The following is a 25,664-nucleotide window of genomic DNA, read 5'->3' on the forward strand; positions in this document are numbered from 1 at the left end:
TTCCAGCATCCCCAGCAGCTGATCCCAGAGGAGGAGGAGGAGCAAAGTGGGCAGGAGAGGAGCAGGGCCCGGCGGGGAGGCAGCACGCTGGATCCCGCTGTTTTCCAGAGCTGGAGCAGCGTAGGGGGGCAGGTGGGAACCCCCTGAGATGTGTGTGCACGGTGCCACGCCGTCACCTGCCCCGGCGTCCCGGTCCCCAGCACACTCACCAGCTCGATGCCTTGGGGAAAGGGGTTGTCCTCCCAGTCCTTCTCCGGGAAACGCTGGAGTATCTGTCCCTGGCCATCCCCACTCCCTGCAGAGACAAGACGGGGATTAGAGGGCAGGCAGCGGGGACCCCGCCAGCATTTCCACCTCCCCTACGGCCAGGCTGGAAGCAGCCCCGGGACGCTCCAGCGCTGCCTCGGCCCCTCCACAGGCAGCAGAGAAGAGACCCCAGCCCCTTCCCCAAACACAGCTGCAGGGCAGCACTGCCCCCGCCGCCGGGAAAAGCAGCAGTTTTAATAGCTGTGAGCAAACAGCCCACAAACTCGTTATCTAAAGGCGTGTAACAAGCAAAGCAGAAGGGCAGCAGGTTTCCGGTCAAGTTTAAGCTCAAGTTCCCTTCCTTGTGTCACTAACACAAGATCATCCGTACGGATTCCGAGTTGTAATTCACTGCTCATCATCCACAACCTGCGACCCGACACCTTCCCTGAAGGATGACGGCACTGTGCCGCCTGGTTTGACTCTCGGGTTCCCCCGGAGCTGCCGTTTCCCGGTGGCTTTACGGCACCTGGAGCCTGACCCACTGCCGGGGGGGTGGGTGCTCCCGGCCACGCCTGCCCACTGCCTCCCCCCACCCCAATGAAAAAACCTGCTCTTCACCCAGATCTCACCCTGCTCTGCTGAGCACGGCAAAAGGTGCACCGGGGAGCGGGCCAGCTCTCCCTGCGGCAAACGGCCGCTTAGGTTAAAACCCTGCGCCGGTGCCTCAAACTGGAGTCTGGGAATTGAAAACCCTGTGGAGGATTTTGCTCCTACCCCAGGCTGGGTGCAGCCGTGAAGTGGGGCAGGTCCCTCAGCTCCCTGCAGAGCCGCTGCGGGATCACCTCATGCCCAGCACAGCTGGCTCTTGGCCCTGGGGCCGCCATCGGAGCCAGGTAACGGCAGGAGCCCCCCCAGAAGCCCTGCAGCGCCCAAGGACTATTTTCGGCACCTCTAGACCTGTTTAGACCTTCCCACCAGCCAGCCACAGCTGGATTTAGCAGGACAAGGCATCAGCAAAAAATGTCACTTATAGTCCGAGGACCAAAATGGAAAGGTCAGTGCCAAGCTGCGGAGAAAATAGCATCCAGTGTCAGGTTAACCAAATCTCCCCCGCCGTGCCCAGACACCTCCTCTCCCTCTGGGACAGGTCCCCAGCGCCGCATCAGTCGCTGCAGGATGCTCCCGGCCACAGGCGTTGAGTCAGACCCGCCTCCCCCCAGTGCAAACCCCGCGGCTGAGGCTTCACGGGGAGGAAAAACCCTCCCAGACACAGGTCACAAATACCGCTCTTACCGCTCCCCGAGGGGCTGCCCCGGCAAGCTCCCTGGGACCCCCCCGCTCCCCGACACCTCGCTCCAGCAGCCCTGCCGCCAGCGCAGGCGTCTTACGCGTCGCAGGGGAAACAGGGACAAGATCATCCTTGACGCAAACCTACAAATCACCCCAGGAGCTGTTCGGCGCAAGGCGAAACTTGACCCCCTGGTTTTTCCCAAAGCCAAGTCCTGCCGCGTTATTCAGCGATCCATGGGCTACCCGATCCTGGGTTGAGTGACTGGCACTACCGAGCGGCCTGACCTGCGGCCAGCTGGTGCTTTCCCTGGGCACTCCTTCGGGGCCTGATCCTCGCCCCCTGCTCCCCACCCTCCGACACAGGCAGCGCCCGAGCTGCCCGCCGGCCGGGTCAGGCTGCCCCATCCCTTCCTGCGGGGGAGAGCGGGCCCAGCCCCGCCGCCTCTCCTGCTCCCGCCCGCCGTGTGCCTGGGGAAGCACGTGTGCCTGCTGCGCCCCGCGGCTTCCTTCCTGCCCCCTCCCGTCGCCACGACTGAAGGTGACACCTGGTCACTGTTCTGGGGTGGCCCGTTACGGTCTAAATTAGCGTTCAGCTATATTTGGAAGTTTATGAGATGTTATCGTAATACAGGAAATTCTAAATAAGCAAAAAGTTAAACACTCAGCTGACACAACACGACCAGATGAGCTCAGCTCCCGGGCAGGCCAGCGGCTGGCACGCTGGGGACGCTCTCCGGGAACGGCTGGTTCTTAGGCCGGGGGGGTCACGGCCAAGCGAGAGACTCCCCTCGGCTTCCCGCGCTCTCAGTGTCTCCTAAACATCGCAACAAGAGCAGCTCGGAGCGAATGTCCTGCCCAAGGACTAAGCCTGGGCTCCACCTCCCGGGCCCCGGGGCCATGTTCCCAGTCCCCCGCAGAGAGGTGACCACCTTCCCTGGAAAATCCACCCAGCCACCACCCACCAGCTCCCAGGAAAACGGCTGTGGGCTGGCGCTGCCACGGAGCTGCAGGCTCTGGCTGACAGGAACCCAACCATGTGGCAGCTTCTCCAGCTGCTTCAGGGGCTGGGCCTTCTCCCTGGAGCCTGCCACCACGATGGAGCCAGGAGAGTCACAGGAGAAGTGAATTTTCATGTGTTTTTTGACTTTATTTGGAACACGTCCTTTTCCAGTGCTCGCACCTGAAGCACTCTGCCCTCTGGTTCCTGAAGGCACAGGAGGGTTCCACCAAGCAACACGGTACAACCAGTACAGTCGGTCTCACCCAGCCTCCCTGCAGGCTCAGACACGACTCCCACACCCCTGAACCTCGAAAACTCGGTGTGATATAACACGGGAACGCGAAGCTCACAAGTCCCCAGGACGCGAGCAGGAGGAGGCTCAGCCCTCCCTCAGCTCTGGCGCCCAGCACAGACCCTGAGGGGCACCTCACTCTGCCAGGGGGGAGCGGTTCCACCACAGAAACACTCCGCCAGGTCCCCCCAGGTCCGAGGAGATGGACCCCGGCTTCAGCGCTGCTTCAAGCGTCGTCAGCGGAGGCTTCCGAGAGCTGCTCTGTATCTCAAAGCAGAAATTATTTAAGAAGTTTAGCTGTCACCAAATCCTTTATACTACAAAGCACCGACCACAGTTAACTGAAGTGGTTTCCTGCAAAATGATATTAACCCGCAAGGCTCGAGGCCGTGAAACGCAGCCGGCGAGGGGCCCCGAAGCCTCTGCCAAGACACTCGGCTGCGCGGGGAGCGATGCGGCGTGGCCCAGCCCTGCCGGCAAACCCGCCCCGGCCCCTCACCAGGCCCCCCCTGCCCGCACGTCGCTGCCGGTGCTCCTGGAACCCTCCCCGGGCCGCGGACGGGACCGAGCAGCCCCTGGGCAACAACCAGGAGCCGTTTTACATTATGGTCTGTGAAACCTGCCAGCACAGCCCACGGCAACGCTCCCCTCTGCCTGCAAAGCCAGGAGGGGGCTGCGGGCACGAGGGCGCGGGACGGCACGGTAGTGTTGGGGAGAAACATGCACTCTGCAGAGAAGCCCTGTGCAAGGGATTCTCACCCCAAAGGAGCAGCCTGTATTGACAGAACCACAGAATCATCTGTGCTGGAAAAGACCTTGAAGATCGTCTAGCCCAACCATACTCGGGACAGGCCAGCACCTGACTGCCCAGGATGGCTGCAATTAAAACTCAAACCCACTACGCTCAGCGGCTGTGACAAACGGTGACGAGGTGGGATGAGGAAGGACGTGATGAGCAGAGCAAGGTGCCGGAGGCTCCAGCAGCTCCACGCTCCCCCCCTGCAGCTTTCCAGGGCGAGGGGGAGCAGCACATCCTCAGCACAGTCCCTCAAAGCTGCACCCAAGCCAGATCACGCTCCAGCACCCGGCTGCGTGATGCCTGTGACAGGAAAGCAAAGGCAGGAGTTTCCCCGGGCACACGCCTGCCCGGCGAGCAGGAGAGATCTGCCAGGGCGAGGGGCCGAGGCTGCCAGCCCCGCCAAGCTCCGGTGGGCACCGGGGACTGTGGGCCGTGGCTCACCGCGGGGCTGGGACAGAGCTGCCGTCCGGCCTGCGAGCGCGGAGCAGCGTGCTGGAGAAAGGGAGGTGCAGGCTGCTCTGCGGGCACCCCTCCTCTCCTCTCCCACCCCGGCCACAAACTGTCTAACCACCTGGGAGGAGCTACCGGGGCTCCTCTTGGTATCACAGAGAGCCACAGCCCCCTCCCCATACCTCCACTTCTCCTTCTCCCTGCAGAATTCACTTTTTAGAACAAAATAACTCACAGAATCCCAGAACCATCTGGGCTGGAAAAGCCCTTGCAGCTCCTCCAGCCCCACCATGACCCTCCCCCTGAGCGTTCCCAACTCCCCCAGATCCCTCAGCGCTGGCTCAGCCCGACTCTTCAACCCCTCCAGGGATCCCGGGGACTCCCCCCTGCCCTGGGCAGCCCATTCCAAGGCCCAACAGCCCCTTCTGCACAGAAATCCTTCCTCAGAGCCAGCCTGACCCTGCCCTGGGCAGCTTGAGGCCATTCCCTCGGGGCCTGGCGCTGGGGCCTTGGCTCCAGAGACTCATCCCCCCTCTCTGCCCCCTCCTGGCAGGGAGTTGCAGCGGGCCAGGAGGTCTCCCCTCAGCCTCCTCTTCTCCAGACTGAACCCCCCCAGTTCCCCCAGCCGCTCCCCAGCAGACCTGTGCTCCAGACCCTGCCCCAGCTCCGTTGCCCTTCTCTGGCCACGCTCGAGTCATTCAATGGCCTCTTTGGGGTGAGGGGCCCAAAACTGAACCACCTCAGCGAGGGGCGGCCTCACCAGTGCCGAGCCCAGGACTCAGATCCCTTCCCTGGCCCTGCTGGCCACACTAACTCAACAGTTTAAAAAGGGAAAAGCCCACAGGGTTTGTGCAGATGGACAGCTGACAAGCTGCAGCCACAACAGCTGCTGGAGGACACCTCAGCACCAGCCCACCCTCACGGGGACAGACCCCTGCCTGCAGCCCAAGGGCTCCCGAGCCCCCAGAGTCACCCAGTTCTCCTCTCAGGCATGACAACCAGGAAATACAATTTTGTTTTTCACTCTAAGCTCCACACCTGCCGTTTCACTTTCGGATAGAACCACTACAGGCCAAGTCATCGCTGACTCTTGCTTCCCCTGCTCTGCCCGTCACGCCTCGACCCAACAGAGCAGCTTCAGAAGGGCTCCAGACAAAACCCCTTCCGATTTCTTTCGTTCTCATTATGAGAAGCATCTTTAGGACCCTCCCGAGCTGTGTGATTTTCACACCCAGTCTCCTGTGTGCATCCCGCTGGCCTCAAAGCTCCCTACGAGCCTCATCACGCTGCGCTGGTGAGCCAGGCAGGGCCACCACTGGGCCCTCCTCTAACTGGGAGTCAGCGCCTGCAGGAGCGGGGAAGCTGCGATGTTCTAGCCCACAGACATCAGCTTCTCCTTCCCAGAGAGCAGGGAGAAGCTTTGGGGGATTTATAAAACACCAGAGAGAGAGAATAAAGGCAGAAACAGGGATTGAGGACTGAGCCCAGCGAGCCACCCGCATCCCGGAGATGGGCAGGTCCTGCCCCCATCCCACCAAGCCCACCGCACCGGCGGGCACAGCAGCCCCAGAACAACAGGCAAGTGTCTGCTCGGGGGACAATGACAGCACTGTTCCCTCATCACATATTTATGACAGGAGCACGAAGAATGGCTTTTCTATGGAGGAAAACAAAAGGGCTGTGTGCGGGGCTGGGGCCAGCCCGCTCCTCCCGGCCACTGCGGCAGCCCCATGTCGGCCACTGTCCCGGGCACCCCAAGCCCTCCCCTGGGGAAAGCCCCCCCGCCCCAAACTGACTGAGCAGACTGTCATTGTCCCCACTGCCTGGCCACGAGCAACGTCCCCCTGGCACGGGAGGAGACACCCCTGTCCCCGTGGCACCCACCCAGCCGTGCGGGCACCTCCCGCAGCCGCCTTTGTCGTCTGCGCAAATAAACGATCCACACGTTCAGCCTGACTTCACAGGAGAGGGAACTTGGGAAGAGAAAAGCTCGAGCCTTTCCCAGACCGCAGCAACACCAGGCGCCTGCGCAGCCGCCGAACCGCTGGCACCTCACTCGCGGCCACAGACCAGAGGCAAAATTCAACCCGAAACAGAACGTGCCCCCGGCAGCAAGTCTGCGGGACGGGAGCAGGACGACACAGAAACTTTCGGCTCTTACAAAGGTCCTTGTGATGACGTTTAAGGCAAAAGTCTCCACAAAGAGGCAGAGTCGCACCCAGAAGACCAATTCTTATCCTGGGTATACTTAAAAAAAAATAAAATTAGGGAAAAAATGAACTCATTCTGTGTTTAAGGATCGTCTTGGTGATGTTTGAGGACGTGTTCGACTCTCTGTAAACACAGGATGATAACGATCAGAAAGACAAACAGTTTGGGATGGGACCGAACGCAGAACTGGGTGGCGAAGCAAACTGTCCACATGCAACTCCGATCAAAACACGAGCAACTCCGCGTCAGGAAACTCCTTACAGCGATGGGACACCAACCAGAGGCAGGCAAAACCCCGTCCTTGGGTCACTCGCTCCCAGATAAAACGTCCTCGAGAAGAGTCGGTGGGACCGTCTCTGCCCGGCCCCGCTCGTGCTTTCCCAGCCCAGCACTTCCACTGAGAGTCACGACTCTCGGAGGTTCTTCTGGATGAGCTGCTTAGTAATGAGATGTTTATAGAAGAGCTAAAATTAAAGCCTCTGAAGTACTGGACGGCGTTGTTCTCCCTTACAGAGCTCCTCACCGTTCTATTTTCACACCGTTCCTTCCCCGGGCCCCCGCTCCCATCCCCGAGCTGTCATTACCTTCCTCAAACCTGTTCTTACTCACTCACAAATTAAGGCTGAGAAGTGTCGGGGCAAGGAGCCGTGGCTGGCAAACGCCGGGGGCCGGGGGGCCGGCGGCTCTCCCAGCAGCCTGGCTCCCTGCGGCAAGGCCCCTCGGCTCCCGCCCGAGCACGGTGCCGATGCTCGGCTGCCCCGACACACGCCCCAGAGCAAACAGCTGAACGGGTCGGGAGAAGCTCCCGGGATCTGGGACCGGAGCAGCAAAGGAGGGAGCAGCTCGGCACAACCTCCTGTTCAACACGAAATAAATCGTCCCGGGCAGGGAGCTGGGGAGGGAGATTTACTGCCATCCGCAAAACAAACCGCAGGCTTGGAGACCAGGCTCGGTACACGCTGATACGGAGCGTCGGTCCTTTGTCAAGCTTTACTGTTCCTTGAGCTGACGCCAAGAGGAGAGCAGTATTTATCTTTAGAAACATTAAGGCATAAGAGGAAGTAATTAAAAAAAAAAAAAAATCCACCCGTTTCCGAGAGCTCGTCCCAGGAAAGTGCTGCTCGGGGCCCGGAGGGTTACTGGCAGGCAGACAGAGATAAGCGTTTTACAGCTGCCTACCACTTGTTCACCCACAGCCATTTCTGGAAACGCTGCCTGCCAGCGCGGAACAGGAAGCCCTTCGTAAATACCTGGGGCTTGGCAGGACCAGCAGAGCCCCGGGCAGACACACGGCCCCCAGCCCCCCCGAGCCACCACACACCCCGTGCCTCGGCCCCCCCAGCCCACACCCGGGCCCAGAGCTCCCGTCAGAGGAGCCTCCCCGGAGACGGTCCCAGGCTGGGACAACCCGGGAGCTGCCTCACGGCATAACCACGCTGCAAAACTAAGAGCTGCGGCCTGACCGGGCCAGCGCTCGGGGGGGGGACGATGTGATGGGTGTCGGGGGGTTCCTCCGAACCCGGCGGGACCGGGAGTCACACGGAGCAGCATCCTCCACCCAGTGCCACCAACTGAAAACGCTGGCGTGAACTCTGGCTTTTGTTCTCTCTCGAGGGAGGGACGGGCTCCAAGGAGCAGGCCCTCGCCGTTGAGCTGTGTGCTCCCCCTGAACCAGGAGGTGACGGCCTTGCACCCCGAGGCCCGGCGCGACTGGGCGCAGTTCCCCATCCCGCTCCCAGAGACGCCGCGGGGTTCCCCCATACTCCAACCTCACGGAAAGCCGCTCTGCCCTGCCTCCGTGTCACAGGCTGGTTCCATCTGCAACTGAACTCCCCAACGTCTGCAAACCACAGCTCAAAAGCCACGGGTTTAGCAAAAGTTTCTGAAGAACCCAGTTTGCCAAAAAGCAAGACAAAGTTGTACCACGGCCCTGCCCAGGTGCTGCAGAGGGAAACCCACCCCCCCAGTGAGAAATCCCCAACCCGAGCGCCGGCCACTGTCTCTCTGGAAGGGCCAGGAGCAGCAGTGAAGCGTCAGAGCGTTCCCGGGGCCGGCAGAGGAGCCGCCGTCCTCCCCCAGGGAGACGCTTCCCGACCCCCCCTGCCCCACACCCCCACCCTGCGCTCACCGGAGCCTTGTGAGGGGGAAACAGGGTCCCCAGTGCGAGCAAAGAGCCCCAGGAGATGAGACCCCCCAACATGGAACCACAGAAGGGTTTGGGTGGGAAGGGACCTTAAATCCCCTCCAGTGCCACCCCCTGCCCCGGGCAGGGCCACCTTCCACCAGCCCAGGTTGCCCAAAGCCCCGTCCAGCCTGGCCTTGAACCCTTCCAGGGAGGGGGCAGCCACAGCTTCTCTGGGCAGCCTGTGCCAGGGCCTCACCCCCCTCACAGGGAACAATTTCTGCCTCAGATCCCATCTAAATCTCCCCTCTGTCCGTTTAACCCCGTTCCCCCTTGTCCTGTCCCTCCCCCTGATGACGAGTCCCCCCCCCTTTCCCGCAGCCCCTTTCAGCCCTGGGGGGCCGCTCTAAGGTCTCCCCGGAGCCTTCTCTTCTCCAGCTGAACCCCCCAACTCTCCCAGCCTGTCCTCACAGGGGGGCTCCAGCCCCCCCAGCATCTCCGTGGCCTCCTCTGGCCCCGCTCCAGCAGGTCTGTGTCCTTCTGATGCTGGAGGCCCCATAGGGCACCCTACAAATGCTGACTCATTTTTTTAAAAAATAGAGAAAAATAAAGTTTCTCAGGTGCCACCAGCCCGGCCGGGGGGAACACGTGCTGCGCCGGCTCAGTGCAGACAGGAGAGTGAGCTGACAGGGGCTGCCCTCCTGCTGCCGTCCTGGGTTTTTGGGGGGTTTTGCAGCTGCAGGAGGGGCTCTCCCTGACCCAGACCGTTACCAGACCAGGCTCGAGCTGTCTGCCACACGCAGACCGAATGCTAAGCACACCAGTGCTCCTCCAGTTTGGAGCTGTGGGGTACTGGGCACCGCTGGGCAGCTGGAGGGACGTTACAGGACAGCAGGGACGGCTTCGGAAAACTCCTTCACCTTGGCAAGGAGCTCGTGTGGGGGACTCCGACACCCTCCTGGTGTGGCTCTGGGTGCCCCCCCAGCGCTGCCGTCCGGGTATTAAAGGTGGAGAAAGGTTGGAGAGGAGAGCGAGGCAGCGCGGGAGCGTGACCCGGGGGCTCGGCAAGGGAGACATTTCTCCAGTTATTTACCATAATAGGTATTTTCAGTGCAGAACTGCTGATATTTGGGGCACGCAAATCTCATGATTCACCCGCGCTCCTGATCAAACTCGCCACGCTCCGCCTGAGGGGCAGCAGGGAGAGCAGCTCGGCTCTGAAGGCGGGCAGGAACCGAAAGGACAACTGCCTGCTCAAAACCTACGCCCGGCTGGGTGGGAATCGAGAGGAAATGCACCAACAAAGCTCCTCAGCGCAGCATTAAGATCCACCCTCGCCCTTCCCCAGCGCAGAGCAGCACAAACTCAGAAAGCGGAAGCGCCGGTACACGCCAGCGTCACCTGAATGATCTTTTTTCCCCCACTTCCTCCTCGCGGCACGATGCCGGGCGCCGAAGGGTGGGCGCAGGGGCCCGACGAGCTCAGGGAGGTGCGAGGGCGGCGCAGGACGCTCCACCAGCCCCTTCCCTGCCCCGAGCAGGGGCTGCGCGGCGCACGGCAGCACTCGCGCCTTGTCGGGGAAGTTGCGGCACTAAGCTGCCATACAGGAGCAGCACGAGAGTCAAAAAGGCTGTGAGACACAGACGGCTGCTGTCTGGGGGTGAAGGGGCTGTAGGGCCAAGAAGATGCAGGGTTACTTGTAGGAAACAGATCCCAAATGTGTCTCCTTTCCAATACAGATTAACCAACCAGATTTTTAGACTGAGGTGCTGCCAGCCCGGCTGTTTAACACCTCCCTGCTACCACCTAAGCCAGCCCTTCCCCGGTTACCCCAACACAGATTCTGTAAAGCCCCACGTCCAAAACACCATCGGATTCCACAATTAACCAAAGGTTTTTTTCTGAGGCAGCAACGTGGCATCTGGATGCAGCCCAGGGCTCAGGCTGAGCACCCCCGCCTGCGCCCACGTCCCCGGGGAGCTCATGGCACGGGACGGGCCCGTCATCGGCCCCACAGCCCAGACTTTTTTCCTGTCACCAAAATAACGAGCTAGATGGGACGGCACCAAGAGCCAGGGCTGGCGCAGCACCGGGTGGCCACTCAGACCCTGCTGGGAGGAGGGGACCTGGCACCCACCCGCAGCTCGGCGCCGGGAAGCGGCTGCGTCTGGATGCAGGGTCGGGGCTGGTTTTCCTTGCCCCACTTTTAGCCCCCTTGCCCCGGCGGCGGGGCCCAGCCCGGCCCGGGCAGCCGTAACCCCCCGCCGCCACACGCGGGCACAGAGCAAACAGCACAGCCCACGCGGGCCCCGCCGGCGCGTGGCGAGCTGCTAAAAGCGTTCTGGGGAGGAACCTGCTCTATTTTTACCTGATGCCAAATTCCACTTACTTCTCAGGGGAGCTATTAGCCAGCTCCACTGGCACCCTGTCCCAATAATTACAGGGCCACGCCACCAACATTTACCCAAGAACTAAAAACAGCACGTGCTGCGCCGATGGCTCCTTCTGCCCTGCCACCACCCGGCAGTGCCAGCGGGGACCCGCCGGTCCCTCCAAAAACCTGCCCAGGGCACGGTGGCCAGGCCCAGCCCCGCTCACGGAGCAGCCGTGGGGATACGCTCGTGCCTCCGCCAAACAACCACCATGACGTTCAGTCTCAAGTTTTGGGACCTTCCAGCCCCCTGCGCACAGACGCCTCGGGAAGAATCGCAGAAAGCTGCGTATTCCCCTCAAAACCCACACAGGAGCGGCACGTATCCTGAAACCCGGCATGGTGCTGATGGGCTGGGGGGGCACCGACAGCCCCAGGGCCCCAGCCTGGGGTTGCAGCTCCTGGGCATCACGGTACAAGAGAGCAAATTAGAAGTTTTAATGAAGGAGCGTCCAAGAGCTTCATCAGGACTCAAAGCTCTGTGTCAGACATCCCGAGCTCACGCAGTTGGGATGAACACCCTGACACAGACAGAATCCCAGGATCATCTGGGTTGGAAAATCCCTTGCAGCTCCTCCAGCCCCACCATGACCCTCCCCCTGAGCGTTCCCAACTCCCCCAGATCCCTCAGCGCTGGCTCAGCCCGACTCTTCAACCCCTCCAGGGATCCCGGGGACTCCCCCCTGCCCTGGGCAGCCCATTCCAAGGCCCAACAGCCCCTTCTGCACAGAAATCCTTCTGAAGTTGGACCCAAGGCTGGCTGGCTGGCTCCAGGAGAGGCTCTGACAGGGACTGCTGCTGTCCTCCCTCTCCCCTCTCCCAGGACACCGACAATAAGGAGGGGACACCAGCCTCCAGCTGATCAGAGAGGAGGGAGGGCTCAGAGCTGCACCTGCTCCCAGCAAACCCGCACCAGCCTGAGCCCGTCTGCGCTCTGCTTTAGTGTAAGCCCACACCTGGAACAGCCCTTGTCCCCAAAATCCTCCACCAAACCCCACGTGCTGCCCGAGGACCTCGGCCACAGCACCCGGTGACCTGCCCCGGGGTCCACATCTCCTCCACAGTGGAAACCACCAAAACAGCAAGTGCAAACTCTTATCTCAAAATACAAATAACGTCAAATCTGCCTTCACTGCTTTACTCCACTCCCTGATGCTCCCCGGGGCTACTTTAACCCTGAAGCGCAGCCAGTAGCAAAGCATCATCACCCAGATCACGGACCTGCAGCGTGATCAGACACTTCGGCATCTTTCTCTAGTCCAACCCAAAGGGGAGAGTTTGAGTTTAACACCCAGGACTGAGAAATGAGCCGAGCTGCCCCTCGCCTGAAGCCCAGACTCTCCAGCCCAACCTGTGGCCACCTCTGGCCACATCACCATCCACCAAAGCTGCTCATTAATTACTGCCCCTTCCTCAATCAGCACCTTTCAGCTCCTTCCCTAATCAGTTTGGAACATTTTCTCCTTAGGTATAACCTCCTTTTAATCTCATTTCCAACACGTTTCGCAGAGCAGAGTGAAAAGGGCAGCAGAAGGCCAAGCTGGGAGGGAGCGGGGTGGTTGAAACCCCCCGACGGGAGCAGCGGGGCCGGGGCAGCCCAGCTGCAGCCACGGCTCCACGGAGAAGCGAGTCAAGGACGTGGGGCCGGTGCCTCAGCTCCCCTCTGCCCAGGCTGCCACCACCAGCCACCCTCCACTGCCCACAGAGGCTTGGTTACCCCTCGGCAACACAAAAACCACAAATCCCCCCATTCATTCTCTGGGTGCTGTATTCCCCGCTCCCGACAGCCAGCTTGTTGGGAAGCTGCAGCGACCAATACACGCAGATCCCGACCGGCAGCTGGATGCAAAGGGACACTGGGAGCAAGACACAGCAGAGGGTGACACCAGCTTCGAGTTTCAGGATGAAAGGACTCGATGCCAATACCGCTCCCCTCTCGCGGGCACGCTGTCTGTCCTGGCAATCCCCTGCAAAGCCGACAGGGTCAGAGGGGACACACCAAGACCCAAACAGGCTGCACATGTGAACACCCCAAGTCCCTCCCTTGCCCAGCACGCCAGGGAAAAAAAGAATGATCTAAGCACTAGCTCAGTTTTGTCTCGAACCCTACGAAGATCATTTACATCCACAGAGTTTGCCAGGATCAACATCTCCCACAACAGCAGAAGGAGCTTTTGTTCCTGGTGCCCCGGGCAGGAGGTGGCTGCCGGGAGGAACAACGGGGTGGGAGCTGCCGCCAGGCCGGGGCGCGTGGCACCTCCAGAGGCAAAAACCTCCCAGGAGCGACAGTACCAAGAACTGCCGGGATACGAGACCCAGAAATCAGAATCCAGGTCAGCTTCCACGGAGTGGGCAGTGCTGGTGCTAGGAAGCGACTCGTATTAAGTGTTGAAAGAGGAGGAAATGTTCTTACAAACCCGTCAGTGAGCCTGCCCGGAGGCGCTGCCCATAGCGACCCGTCCCCTGGCACCACGCACGGGCGGGAGCTTCGGCCCTGCTGAGCTGCCGGGAGCCAGAGCTCCACGGGGCACTCCGAGGGCTCCCCCGGGGAGGGGCTCCCCCAGAGTCGGGCCCAGCAGCACCGTTTCGGCTGCCCTGGCGCTGTCCCGCTGGGCGGCCCCACAGAGATCGCTCCGTCGGCTCTGTGACTCCGATCAGAGGGACCCGAGGGAGAAAATAACGGAGGCGGGTGGTGCAGGACGAACTCCCAGGCAGCCGCAATCCGTGTGAGCCAGACAGAGACGCCCGGCAGACTGCTCTGAGTGTGCCCGGCGGGCAGCGGCACCTTACTGTGGGGCTGGGGGTGCGTGGCCGAGGCTGGGCCGAGCGGGATCAGGCGGCTGCGGTGGGAAACCATCCTGCCATCAGCCAGCACCGTCCCGCCAAGGGATCAGCTCAGCCTGCTGGTGGAGGTCACCGGGTTTACAAGCAGCACAGGCCAGGAACTCTGCGGAGCTGGTGCCTAGGTGCGGCGCTGAGACGGGGACGTGGCAGACGCCCGCCCGCCTGGCCGGAGGAGGGGGGGGAACGGCCGTCCCGCAGCATCAGCGGGAGCAGCAGGGTGTAACTCACCCACCACCAGCCAGCCCTGAGGACAGCCACCGTCTTCTTTAACTGGAATTTATTTCAGACTGATCCAGTCCTTCCCCCATCCCAATCACGCCCTATTCCTCCCCATCCCTTCCTCCTCTTCCCACACCAAGAACTGCACTGGGAGACATCAGGCTGCTGTGCAAACTGCCCATCCCCAGAGTGCCACGGCAAGAGAGGACACGACTCCCGGGGCCCACGGGGACGGGAAGCTCAGGAATCAGCTCTGCTGCTTCCACCAGACCCACAAGCAACGCAACCGCCTGCTTGGGGCTCCTCGCCTGAACCTCCAAACCACAGGCCTGACGTGCCACTTGCCGTGCCGGGGTGCCGCAGGCCTGCCCAGGAGGCCTCTTGCCGGGGCAGGACGGCAGCTCACCCACACACCCCGGCCGTACCCCAGGGTTCCCAGCTCTGTGTGCAGGCAGGAGCAGCACTCCTGTGAAGGGAGACCTGCCTCAGGGGGAAAAACTCACCCAAAGACAAGGGTGAAGGAGAAGCGAAGCAGTGCAGGTTCCTGCAGGAACCTCTCGGTATGAGCCCGAGCCCAGCGGAGAGGGAAGGGGCTGACACTAACGAGAACTGAAATCACCATTAATGACAGACGCTCCGGGATGGAGAACTAATGTTCCCCCTCGAGCCTTCACCTTCTGCCTCGGCAGTTCCTCAGTGACCCAGGCACGCTTGCCCAGTGGTAAAGCCCTCCCGGGGCAGCCACCCTGTCCCCGGAGCTGACTGGGCAGGGAGGGGACGCAGCACCGAGAGGCACGGTGGGGTCTTGACCCCGCACAGCCCGGGGGCAGCAGGCAGCTGGCAACCTCACAGCCCTTGGGAGCCAGCAGCCACGCAGGGAGACGGCCACAGCAGTGGGCAAATCCGAGCACGGGGCCAGCACCGAGCCCTGCAAGGGAGATGACTGGGATTAACAGGATTTACTGGGTTCAGTTTTGGGCCCCTCACCCCAAAAAGGCCATTGAATGACTCGAGCGTGGCCAGAGAAGGGCAACGGAGCTGGGGCAGGGTCTGGAGCACAGGTCTGCTGGGGAGCGGCTGGGGGAACTGGGGGGGTTCAGTCTGGAGAAGAGGAGGCTGAGGGGAGACCTCCTGGCCCTCTGCAACTCCCTGCCAGGAGGGGGCAGAGAGGGGGGATGAGTCTCTGGAGCCAAGGCCCCAGCGCCAGGCCCCGAGGGAATGGCCTCAAGCTGCCCAGGGCAGGGTCAGGCTGGCTCTGAGGAAGGATTTCTGTGCAGAAGGGGCTGTTGGGCCTTGGAATGGGCTGCCCAGGGCAGGGGGGAGTCCCCGGGATCCCTGGAGGGGTTGAAGAGTCGGGCTGAGCCAGCGCTGAGGGATCTGGGGGAGTTGGGAACGCTCAGGGGGAGGGTCATGGTGGGGCTGGAGGAGCTGCAAGGGATTTTCCAACCCCGATGGTTCTGGAATTCTGTGGGTCCCCAGCAGCTCCTGCTACTGGTTTCCTATGAACAGCACCAACACCCAGGTGGGGCTCGCCCTGGGTCCTCCCAAACCAGCCCCGTGTTACACACACGACCTCGTCCTCCGCACACTAGAGATTATCTAGAAAGCCTTTAAGAGACGGGGGTGTCCCCTGAGGTCACGGAGCTGAGCGAGAAGGGCAGCAGCTCCACACCGGGGGTGTCCTGCAGGTGCCTTTCCCCGGGACTGGGGCCAGTCTCATCCCGCTGCCAGGTCAGAGGCGCTCGGCTCCGGCTGCGCCAGACGCAGGGACCCGCGTGGCTGGGGATGGCCAGGGTGGGCAGCTCTGCTCGGCTCTACCCCAGGCACGGGCCAGCAATCCTGGAACGCTGACTGCTCTTTGCCTGGGGAAATCAAAAGACATGCCCTGCGCTTGAGCGGCAGGTGGGATCCCAGTTACCCCAGTAAGCCCAGCCTCCTCCCTCTGCAGCCCCCAGACTAGCAGAAGGGCTTATTTCAGCCCCAAGGGAGAAGCCTCTGGGCAATGTGAAGCACATCCATCTCCTCACCAGTGTGGGAGATGCGCTAGTTGACAGGTAAGGTGAGGAAACACTGTTCTCATCCAATTCTCACGAGCAGGAAACAAAATTCTCCTCCTCTACCCAAACCCAACAGACCCAAGGCATGGGGCAGGCAGCAGAGCGTGTCACTCCTTCCCAGCCTGGCTGCCTGGCTGCACACACCTGCAAAACTGGGTGTCTCCCTGAAAGCGGATCCTGGCAACCAGCGGACGGGGCTAGAAGTTTCTACGTGGCTTGAGGAGCTCCCCCATCTCTATAAGCCTGAAATTCCCCACATGCTGAAAGAATGCAATCTTATGATTTCAGTAAGATAACTCAGAACTGATTCTGAGGGCAAGGGAAGCCAGGAAAGCCCAACAGGGTTAAGAAAGCTCTTAACAGATTATGACCAGCCCTCTGAGTGGCTGAAATCACCACGGGAAGCTTGGAGGAACAACCACGAAGCCCACACGCCGTCAGGAGGGGCCAGCGAGGCGGCGTGGCGGGAGCACGGCCCAAGCGATGCGACGCCGCGCTTCACAAGCCCACCCCAGCGCAGGAGGAAAGCTGGGCTCCTCCACAGAAACCCCCGCCGCCGGCTCAGCACCCAGAGCTCCTGCCAGGCGCGCATCTGAGCGGCTCGTACCTCTGCGATGGCGGGAGCCAGCGGCCCCGAAGCTCAGGGAGCCGCAGAAACGTCGTTGCGTCATTTCTTAAGGCAGGAGGAGCTGGTCCAGCCTCAGCCCAGCGCCTAAGGATGGGCACAAACCCCCCGACTCCTAGCCAAGGGCTGCGTCTGGTACCTGCGACAGAGCTTCTCCCTTAAGAACAGGGAAACAAAGAGTGGCCGCGCCGGAAGGGTTCAGGCAGGGATGAACCCCCTGTCCTGCGAGAGCAGAGGAGAAACCCAGCATTGCCGAGACGCCTGCCCTGCTGCCTGCCCTGCTGCCTGCCCTGCTGCCTGCCCTGCTGCCTGCAGCCACAGACGGGAGCTTCCAGCCTCACGAGAACTGCCCAGACTCGAAATGGCTATCGGTCATCTTCCCTGCTGTTTTGCTGGAAAAATTAAGCAAGAATATTACATGGACGGGAGACCGAACATCCCATGGCTATCCCTGCCCTCCTTCCGCCGCGTCCGGCCGTGCGGGGCAGTGCTGGGGGCGAGCAGGGCTGCTCAGCGCCTCCGGGGGGAAGTCAGCAGCGTACCTGACTGGTCTGGTCCTAAAGCTGAGACTAAGCCACAGCCTGTCTGCCAAACCATTTCTTAACCATAAAAAAAGCAGGGCTAAAGCCAGCACTGACGGGTCTAGACGGCTCTCGGGGTTCCCTCAGCACCCGAAGATGCTGCAACCAGGCCGAGACTTTGGCCCCTGCGTGGCCATTCCCCCCCCAGCAGGGCCCGGCCTCCCCCGCAGCATCAGGACTCCTCACCTCTGCTCCCACACATCCCTCTGGGCCTCCCCGCCTCATGCCAGTTTTTTATCCATTTCCCTTCACTAAGCCCATTCCACCCCTCAAGACAAAGACTTCCATGAGGGTAACTGAATGCAAAACAAAGCAAGTGATATCTTCTGAACTTCCCTTTCACCCGCAGAGTTACTGCAGCATCAGGCACATTATCAGCTCTTGGTTAAGGACTGTTTGTCCTGTTTGTAAAGAACTACCTAGGTTCTAGTCTATCCAAGTTGAAATTATTTTAAAAAAGGAAAAAAATGATCACAGCCTCTTAACTCAACGATGCAACACCTAAATTCACAGCAATAGTTAATCTCAAATTTTAAAGTGAACTGCTGGCAGCAGCCCTCCTGCACATCCCATAATGCCAATTCTCTGAGCCATCGGTGGCTTTAGGTCACTGTTATAAACGCTGGCGGCCGAGATGGGTGAGGGGAGCCACAGGCACCGAGCACTGCCCCGTTCCTCCCCGTTTTTAGCAATGCCCTCCCAGTGAGAAGGGACCCCACTCGCCCAGGAGCTCCAGAGCCACGCCGGCACCTTCCGAGGAGCCCCGAGCACACCCTGCCTGCCCCGCAGCCTCCAGACCCCGACTCCTGGGGGCTGCGGCAACACGGGCTGCGAGCCGGGATGCCCAAGGCCCCGTCACCGCCGGGCTGGGAGCCCGGCTCAGCGCAGGGCTGGGCCAGCTCCCTGCTGCGAGGGGCGGCCGGCCGGGGGGAGCCACCAGCGCTCGGGGCCACCCCAAGCCCGGCCCTGGCCACCACAGCACAGCGCAGGCTCCCCACCACATGTCAGAAAGGAAGCACCAAGCTCCCGCCACGTTTTATTGTCCTTTTCTCCCAGCAGAGCCCCAGTGACCACAACCTGCCCTCCCAGCAGCTGGGGCTTTAGCTGCAGAGAGGCTGGCGAGACCCTTTTCCCCCAGAAAGGGAGAAAACCCCTCGAAAGCTTTCCCAAACTTTATCACAGCGCAGAAAACAACCTTCCCAGCAACAAGGGAAGCGCAGAGTGACAGAAGCTTGGTTTAACCCAACCCATGTAACCGAGACGTGAGTAGGCGCATGGGGCTGGGAGACAAATCCCGCGTACAGGCAGCCTGCCCCGCGTACAGGCAGCCTGCCCCGCGTACAGGCAGCCTGCCCCGCGTACAGGCAGCCTGCCCCGCGTACAGGCAGCCTGCCCGGTTCACGGCAGAGCCGCCACGCAGCGCTGCGCTGGGCACCCACAGCCAAGCCGGGCTCCCCAACACCTAGAGCTGCTCGAAACAAGGAGGGAAATCGGTGGGAAAACTGCAGGGAATGGGAAACACATTCAGCTGACTCGGGGGGCAGCTGCACCACATCCAACTGTCACCGCTGACAAACTCTTACATTTGTTCCCCTAAATGAGATTTCACAATTTATCCCAAAAGACCCGAGGAAAATAAATCGTCCCCAAGACAATTCCAGTAAAGAGAGGTCACAGAGGAACTCTGCTCATGACAGAATCAAAATCCCCACATCCCCACATTCAAGCATTTTGGCTGTTTCTAAAGAGACTCTCACCCTGGAGGGGCCCAAAGTCCCATTTCAGAGAATATTTTCATCAATTGGGAAGTCACCAGGGGGAAAAATGCCCAAAATCAAAGCCAGATCTGCCTAAAGTAAGAGATGAAGTAGAGGAACCGCATGGGGAGGAAAACCTCCTACAGCACCTCCCTGCCACAGATCCTCCGGCCCATCGCCGCCGTGTTCCCTGCGCCCAGCTGGCCTGTGGGCTTGCTCTGGCCCCGCCAGCACAGAAACGGGCCCCATCCCTGGGACGGGCGTCTCTCTGCAGGCAGCTTTCAGGCTTTTCCTCTGACACGGCTGAAGGTTTCTGTGCAAAGAGGCATTTCCATGCACCAGGCCCTGGCCCTGGACACTCCCTACATCTCCTCCCCAGCACCCATCCCCGAGACACAGCACGGGCTAGACAAGGAGACGGAAGATTTAAGAGAAAGCTCCGTCAGTTTGGGAAACCCCTTTAATCCATCGGCTTTTAGAACAATCGGTAAAGCAGCACTTGGGCTGGAAGCTGCCCACGTCATTCACACCAGAGCCCAGGGAGCTGCTGCCCGCACGCAGCAACACCGCACCCGGCAGCGGCCAGCGCAGGCCAGAGCGGGGACGGGGACGAGCCCACCAGCTCCCCGTGCCCCTCGTCCCCACCAGCTCCCCGTGCCCCTCGTCCCCACCAGCTCCCCGTGCCCCTCGTCCCCACCAGCTCCCCGTGCCCCTCGTCCCCACCAGCTCCCCGTGCCCCCCTCCAGACCTAGAGAAAGGAGTCCACATTTTTCAGCCAGCACTTCAGGGACGCGATCCAACGCTCCTCCAGAGCCCCTTCCTCATCCTCCCTTTGCCTGATGCCAGGGTAAGACCAGTTTTTGCTTTCGGGGCGGTGTGTGACGACACTCCCAACGAGATATTCACAGGGGCTCACCCCACGTTTGTGGGGGCCAGGGGAGCTCCCTACCAGTCACCCCAGTGCTTGGAAAATTCCACGAACCCCAAAGCCCTCATGGGCTGAGACAAAACGCCGGAGCCAAGACAAATAATCCCGCTGCAAACGATTTCAGTGAAAGAGAAAGGGAGGGCCACGAGAGGAAACGCTCTGCGGCCAGCTGCCGGCGGGAGGGCCAGCATGTTCCCTCGGGGACGAGGCCCCCGGCAGCCACATCGCTGGCCAGGTGCCAGCCAGGCTCCGGGCACTTCCCAAACCTCAGGTGACAGATGAGGCCACCAGACCAGGTCACCGACGGCATCTGAGTCTGCAGAGCGATGCGAGATACAACAGCATGCGGGAACCCCAGAAACGTAACAAACAGTTCCCCCCCCGGCCCCAGGAACGCCCTTTTCAGCACCCAAATCGCTCTGTCGTGGTCTGGGGGCTGAGCGGGCAGCGCGGGGCGCAGGGCACAGGCCTGTACTCAGGCAGGGGCCACCTCACACACCTTTTGGGCTTCCCTTGCCTCCAGCGAGTAGCCACAAGCCCGCGCTGAGCTGGACAGGCACGTTATGCACCTTCCTCGGGGCCACAGAGAAAACGCAGACCCAGAGCCTGCCAGCCCCCGGCCCCAGGAGCCAGGCTGCACCCCGAGGAGCCAGGCTGCACCCCGAGGAGCCAGGCTGCACCCCGAGGAGCCAGGCTGCACCCCGAGGAGCCAGGCTGCACCCCGAGGAGCCAGGCTGCACCCCGAGGAGCCAGGCTGCAGCGCCGAGCACCTCACAGCCCTGCGGAGCAAAGTGCCGCTCACACCCCCGGGCTGGTGCCTGGGACTAAGTGAAAGGAACAGCCAGTGGAAAAATAACTTTTGTCCTTAAGGGGAAAAGAAAACACAAGAGAAACATTCATGCTGCAAGAAAACAAAACAACCACAGAAAAAAAAAAACAAACAAACAACAAACCAACCACCCTGTAGTGCCGCATTAACCCTTCTGCAGCGCTTAACCCACGTGAGCACCGCGAGACTGGGCAAACCAGGCACCGATGGCCACTTCACTCGAGCTGGAACTGGCCCTGAGGATGAAGCTGGAGGCAGGGCGCCCGAGGAAGGCTGGAGGCAGAGCTGCAGGCAGGGAGCCCAGGCAGCCCGGCTGCTGCGGCCAAGGTCAGCCCTGGCCCCGCTGCCCTCCTGCACCCCACACCCGGCTCCTGCCCACAGCATCAGCAGCTCCTGCACGGGACAGCTTCTCCCAGAGCCACAGAATCACAGACTGGTTTGGGTTGGGAGGGACCTTAAATCCCATCCAGTGCCACCCCCTGCCCCGGGCAGGGCCACCTTCCACCAGCCCAGGTTGCCCAAAGCCCCGTCCAGCCTGGCCTTGAACCCTTCCAGGGAGGGGGCAGCCACAGCTGCTCTGGGCAGCCTGTGCCAGGGCCTCACCCCCCTCACAGGGAACAATTTCTGCCTCAGATCCCATCTAAATCTCCCCTCTGTCCGTTTAAAGCCAGAGCTCGAGTCACATCACCCTTTAAAAGCTGCAGACTGCTAGAAAATGCACGTTCCCCAATCCCTCCCGCTGAGGGCATTGGTTTGAAGTAGATGTAGGGGTTGGGCTGCTTTGCCCTGACAGAAACTGCAGCAGAGAGGGGCTGGAGGCAAGGGGGGGCAGCACCGGGGGCCCTGCACTGGCTCTGCTGCCCGAGGCCGATCCCAGCCAGGCTCCCAGAGCTCCCAGCAAAGCGCCGGCAGCCCAAGAGCGAATGTAAAAGCAGCGCCCGGAGAGCGAGCAGCGTCACGGGGCACGCGTCCGTGTTAGCAAGAGAAAGAAAATCCCCGCCGCGCACAGCCAGCGCGGAGAGGGCTCTCCTCTCCAGAGAGAAAGGCAAGAAAAGGAGCTGCCCCGGCGGGGCACAGCTCCCAACACCCTCGCTCCAGCACACCAGCCTCCCATCTGGCCGCTCCAGGTGCTCGGTCCCTGCAGAGCAGAGACCCACGTGCCACCACGGTGCCACAGACAGTGCCTGCTCGTCCCCCCAGAGCTAAGCTCAGCCCTCTGGCACGGCTCAGAGTTAGGCTGAGGATTTAGGGACACTCACAGGGGTGAAGCCTTCACTGGTCCTACGCGGACGGGGGACTCGTGCGCAGGGATGAGGGGATCTGCTGCTACTTCCAGTGAAAGGAACCGCTGTTGGTTGGGAAAATCAACAAGAAATTAAGACTGCTGAACCCTCCTGTGGCTTCAGGCAGGGGCGAGCAGATGTCCCTTACCGCAGCTGGTCTGCAGCCAAGCTCGAAGTGGCTCGGGGGAACTCGTTTCTGGTGATCACGGGAGCACCCTTCGCACCGGCTCTGCGGGAGCTTTTCCCTACATCGCGCTGGCCCTGGGCGCTTCCTGCACCCGAGGCAAACACAGCAGAGGCGGCAGATCTCCCCAGACACTGGTGGGGGGACTTGGCATTTGATACGGCGTTTTGAGATCCACGAATAAAAGCTCTTGAGCAACACAAAGGAGGGAATGCCCAGATCATCTCTCCAATGTGGGCTCCCCCCTGATCGGCACCCACCTGCCCCACGGCTGGCCAGGAGCGGCTCAGAAGCACCAGGACCCCGAAACCTGGCCTGGGGGTGCAGGGGCAGAGCATCTGGGGGCTGGGTAAGATGGGGGGGGCTTACAGAGGGATCAAAGGAGGGGAGAACAAGCAGCCAGGAGGTCTGGGGAGGAGGGAGCATGGGGAAACTGGGGTGAAGAGACGAAAGGGGTTGGCTGCTGGCGGCCGAGCACTGACACCCCACGCCTGAGCCATCTGCCCTCTTCTACACCCCCTTTCCCGGGCGGGGGGCTCTGCCGTGTGCGCACACGGGGTTGTGTGAGAGCCCTTTGCACAGGCGTGTGCCCGTGCGCAGGAGGCAGCGCTGCGGCTGCGCGGGGCAGGGCGGGGGCAGACGAAGAGCTGGCGGGCAGGGCAGTTCCTCCGGGTGCCCCCAGCCCCGGCACTGCTCTTTCACATCCCCTTCTCGCAGATCTCCCCGCCGAGGAGGTGAGCGCAGAGGTTGTGTCTATATAAGGGAAGACAGCTGAAGGGCTGCACGCTACTCAGAAAACCCCAGCTTCCCGTTGAGTCCCCTTCAACACACAAAAGCGCTTTTTTGGGTTTTGCAGAGTGACAACAGCAAACAATACCAGGAACACAACTTTTGTCAGTGGTGCAGCGAGACAGAGCAGGGCGAGGCAGGAGCAGCGCGGGAGCTCGGCGCGTCCCCCGCGCTCAGGCGGCTCCTCTGCGCCAGTGGCCCAAGCCCAGCACAGGGAACCCCGCTCCTGCAGCCCCCCCAGACACCTCCCCACGCCCTGACGCTTCACCATGAGCCTCAAAGATCCGTGAGGTCGGTAAGTGCCGACCCAGAAAGCCCTGGCAGCTGATTTATGGGGAACAAGCTACTAGCGTGAGGTGCCATTGCTGCTCCAAGGCTGTCAGCACAAGGGAACAAGCTGCTGTGATGGACGCTCATCATCCCATAAAGTTGGAAATAAAGGAGGAATCAAGTCCAGCCACTCTTCTTTATTTTTAAGTGCAGCAGTACAGCTCACTGACTACCTCTTCTCAGGTTACCATGTTTGGAAAGTGTATTTTTTTTGCCCAAGAAAACTCCATCACACAGCAAGAGAAGCTGCTGTAAAACGTATGAGCACAACCCACAGGAAACCACCGTAATCCAAAATCCCCAGAGACAAGACCAAAACCTGTCAGGATCCTGCGGAAAAGGAGAAGCTACGGACCAGGGGGAGGTCCAGGGAGAGAGGCCCCTACACCTTCCTACCCACAGAACCTCACTGACGACAGCTTCGTCACGGAACCTTCTGGAAATCTGAAAGCCACCGCGCTTCAGAGAAAACCTGCTGCCCCCTCAGCACAAAGTCCTGGGCAGCGCCCGGGAAAGGGCCCTGCCTTTAGAAACAGCCCTCCACAAAGTCCGGACGGCGACCTCCAACCGGGAGGTCTGCACTGCCTCGGCTCGGGGCTCCTGAGGCCACCAAGCTCCGACCTGTCACCGCTGCCCACGTGCTGGTTCACCCCACGGAGCGCGACCCGCACCCGCCCTGGAGCCGTCCAGCCCGGTGCCTGCGTGGTGCTGAGCCCGAGCGCTGAGCTGCCGTGGACAGGGATCCTCGGGTTCCCCTACGGATCTGTCCTGCTGGGCTCCAAGCCTGCCCACACGGGCACCGACATACACAGAATCGTATCTAGAAGGGTTTGGGTTGAAGGGACGTTAAAGCCCATCCAGTGCCACCCCCTGGCCGGGCAGGGCCACCTCCCACTAGCCCCAGTTGCCCAAAGCCCGGTCCAACCACACATCCTTTTCTGTTACTGATTCGCCTGCGCTGTTACTTCCACAGAACCAACTCAAAAGCCCTTTGGAGATGAGGGGAAAATTTAGAGCCCATTCTCCTCAAAAACCCTTCTGACCCCGTCACGCTATTCCCAGACGCGGAACCCCGTGAGCCAGGACATTCAGTTCCTGCCCACTTGCCCTCTCCTTTCACCCCAAACTGGGTCCGTGTTTCCCGGCAGGGTCTCACACTCCCACTGCCCCAGCCCTGGCGCGCTCCAGGAGGAGCCGGTTTATGTACGATGCCTTTCCGAGGCTTGCCGGGTCATTCTGCGGGGGCTGAGACCATGACGGGGGCTGACCACGCTCCCCCCTCCCCTGGGCCAGCTCCCTGACCACATCCAGCCCCGGGCGGCCGTGGCACAGAGCTCGCCGACGCTCCCCCCAGCCCATTCGCCTCGGCCGAGCGCCGTACCACGCTCCGCTGCTGGAACACGCCGGTAAATCCTGGGATTTACGGGAACGCCTGGCAGTCTCGCCATCTGTCAGAAGATGGGCAAATCCCACAGCAGCCTCGTCCTCCCCGTCAGAGCCTAGGAGCACGGGCTGCGCTGCCGGTGGGGCCGCACAGGACAGGACAGGCCCCCGGGCGGTCACTGCACCTGGGGACATCTCCAAGGTCACCCCACGCTGCTGCCTGGGAGGAGCCACACGTCCCTCCTCCACCTCCAAGTCGTGCATCTTCCTCCCTCCCCACTCCATGAGCTTTATCCTTGCCGGGCTGTTCACCCTTCACCCCCTGCTTTTGGGCTCCCTGTCCTGGTTCTGGCCACTGCTCACTCAGAGTTCCCTGGGACTCGGAAATTTGTGTCCTGCAGGGGAATCTCCTGCAGCGACGGCCCGTGCTGCCAGCCCTGCACACAGCCAGGCGCAAGACTCCAAGTATTTTGTCCCCTCAGCCCTGAGCACTGCCCTCACCCACCGGGCTCCAGCCCCTCACCCCAGCCCTGCAAGCCAGGCAGCAGCGCCACGAGGGCCCACAGTGCTGGAGGCAAACCGCTGCACAGGGGTAGACTGAATTAAATTAAAACAATTTAAAAACCCTATTTTAATACCAATGTAAATGAAGATTAAAAGCACTAAAGTAACTTTACATTTGTCCCGTTACCCTCCCGCAGGGAAAAGGCTACGCTGAGCACGGTGCGGGCACAGGGCTCTCTGCAACGTGGGCAAGCCTTGGACTTCCCTGTCCAGGGGAGAAACTACACCTATACAGAATCCCAGAACCATCTGGGTTGGAAAAGTCCTTGAAGCTCCTCCAGTCCAAGCATGAACCTCACCCTGACCGTTCCCAACTCCCCCAGATTCCTGGACTTCAAGTCAACCATAGCGAGCACTTACTAGCATCCAGCTGGCAGATGCCACCCTCTCTCTAGTTTATATTCCCTAAGCCATCAGGACTGTTTCCTCGGAGGACTTGGATTATCC

The 25,664-nt window shown here is 61.1% G+C and overlaps 1 protein-coding gene across 5 annotated transcripts in view; it reads right to left on the reverse strand.

Annotated features, from left to right (window-relative positions):
• The window catches only part of SBF1 (SET binding factor 1), a 77,868-nt gene that overhangs the window by 37,046 nt on the left and 15,158 nt on the right, over positions 1–25,664 (reverse strand). For all 5 annotated transcript variants that reach the window (XM_074903616.1, XM_074903613.1, XM_074903615.1 and 2 more), the window contains exon 2: positions 210–295. In XM_074903616.1, the coding sequence (XP_074759717.1) occupies positions 210–295 (86 nt within the window). The remainder of the gene's footprint in view (positions 1–209; positions 296–25,664) is intronic.

The sequence above is a fragment of the Athene noctua genome, chromosome 3 (genome assembly GCF_965140245.1).
Source record: "Athene noctua chromosome 3, bAthNoc1.hap1.1, whole genome shotgun sequence".
Lineage (NCBI taxonomy): Eukaryota > Metazoa > Chordata > Aves > Strigiformes > Strigidae > Athene > Athene noctua.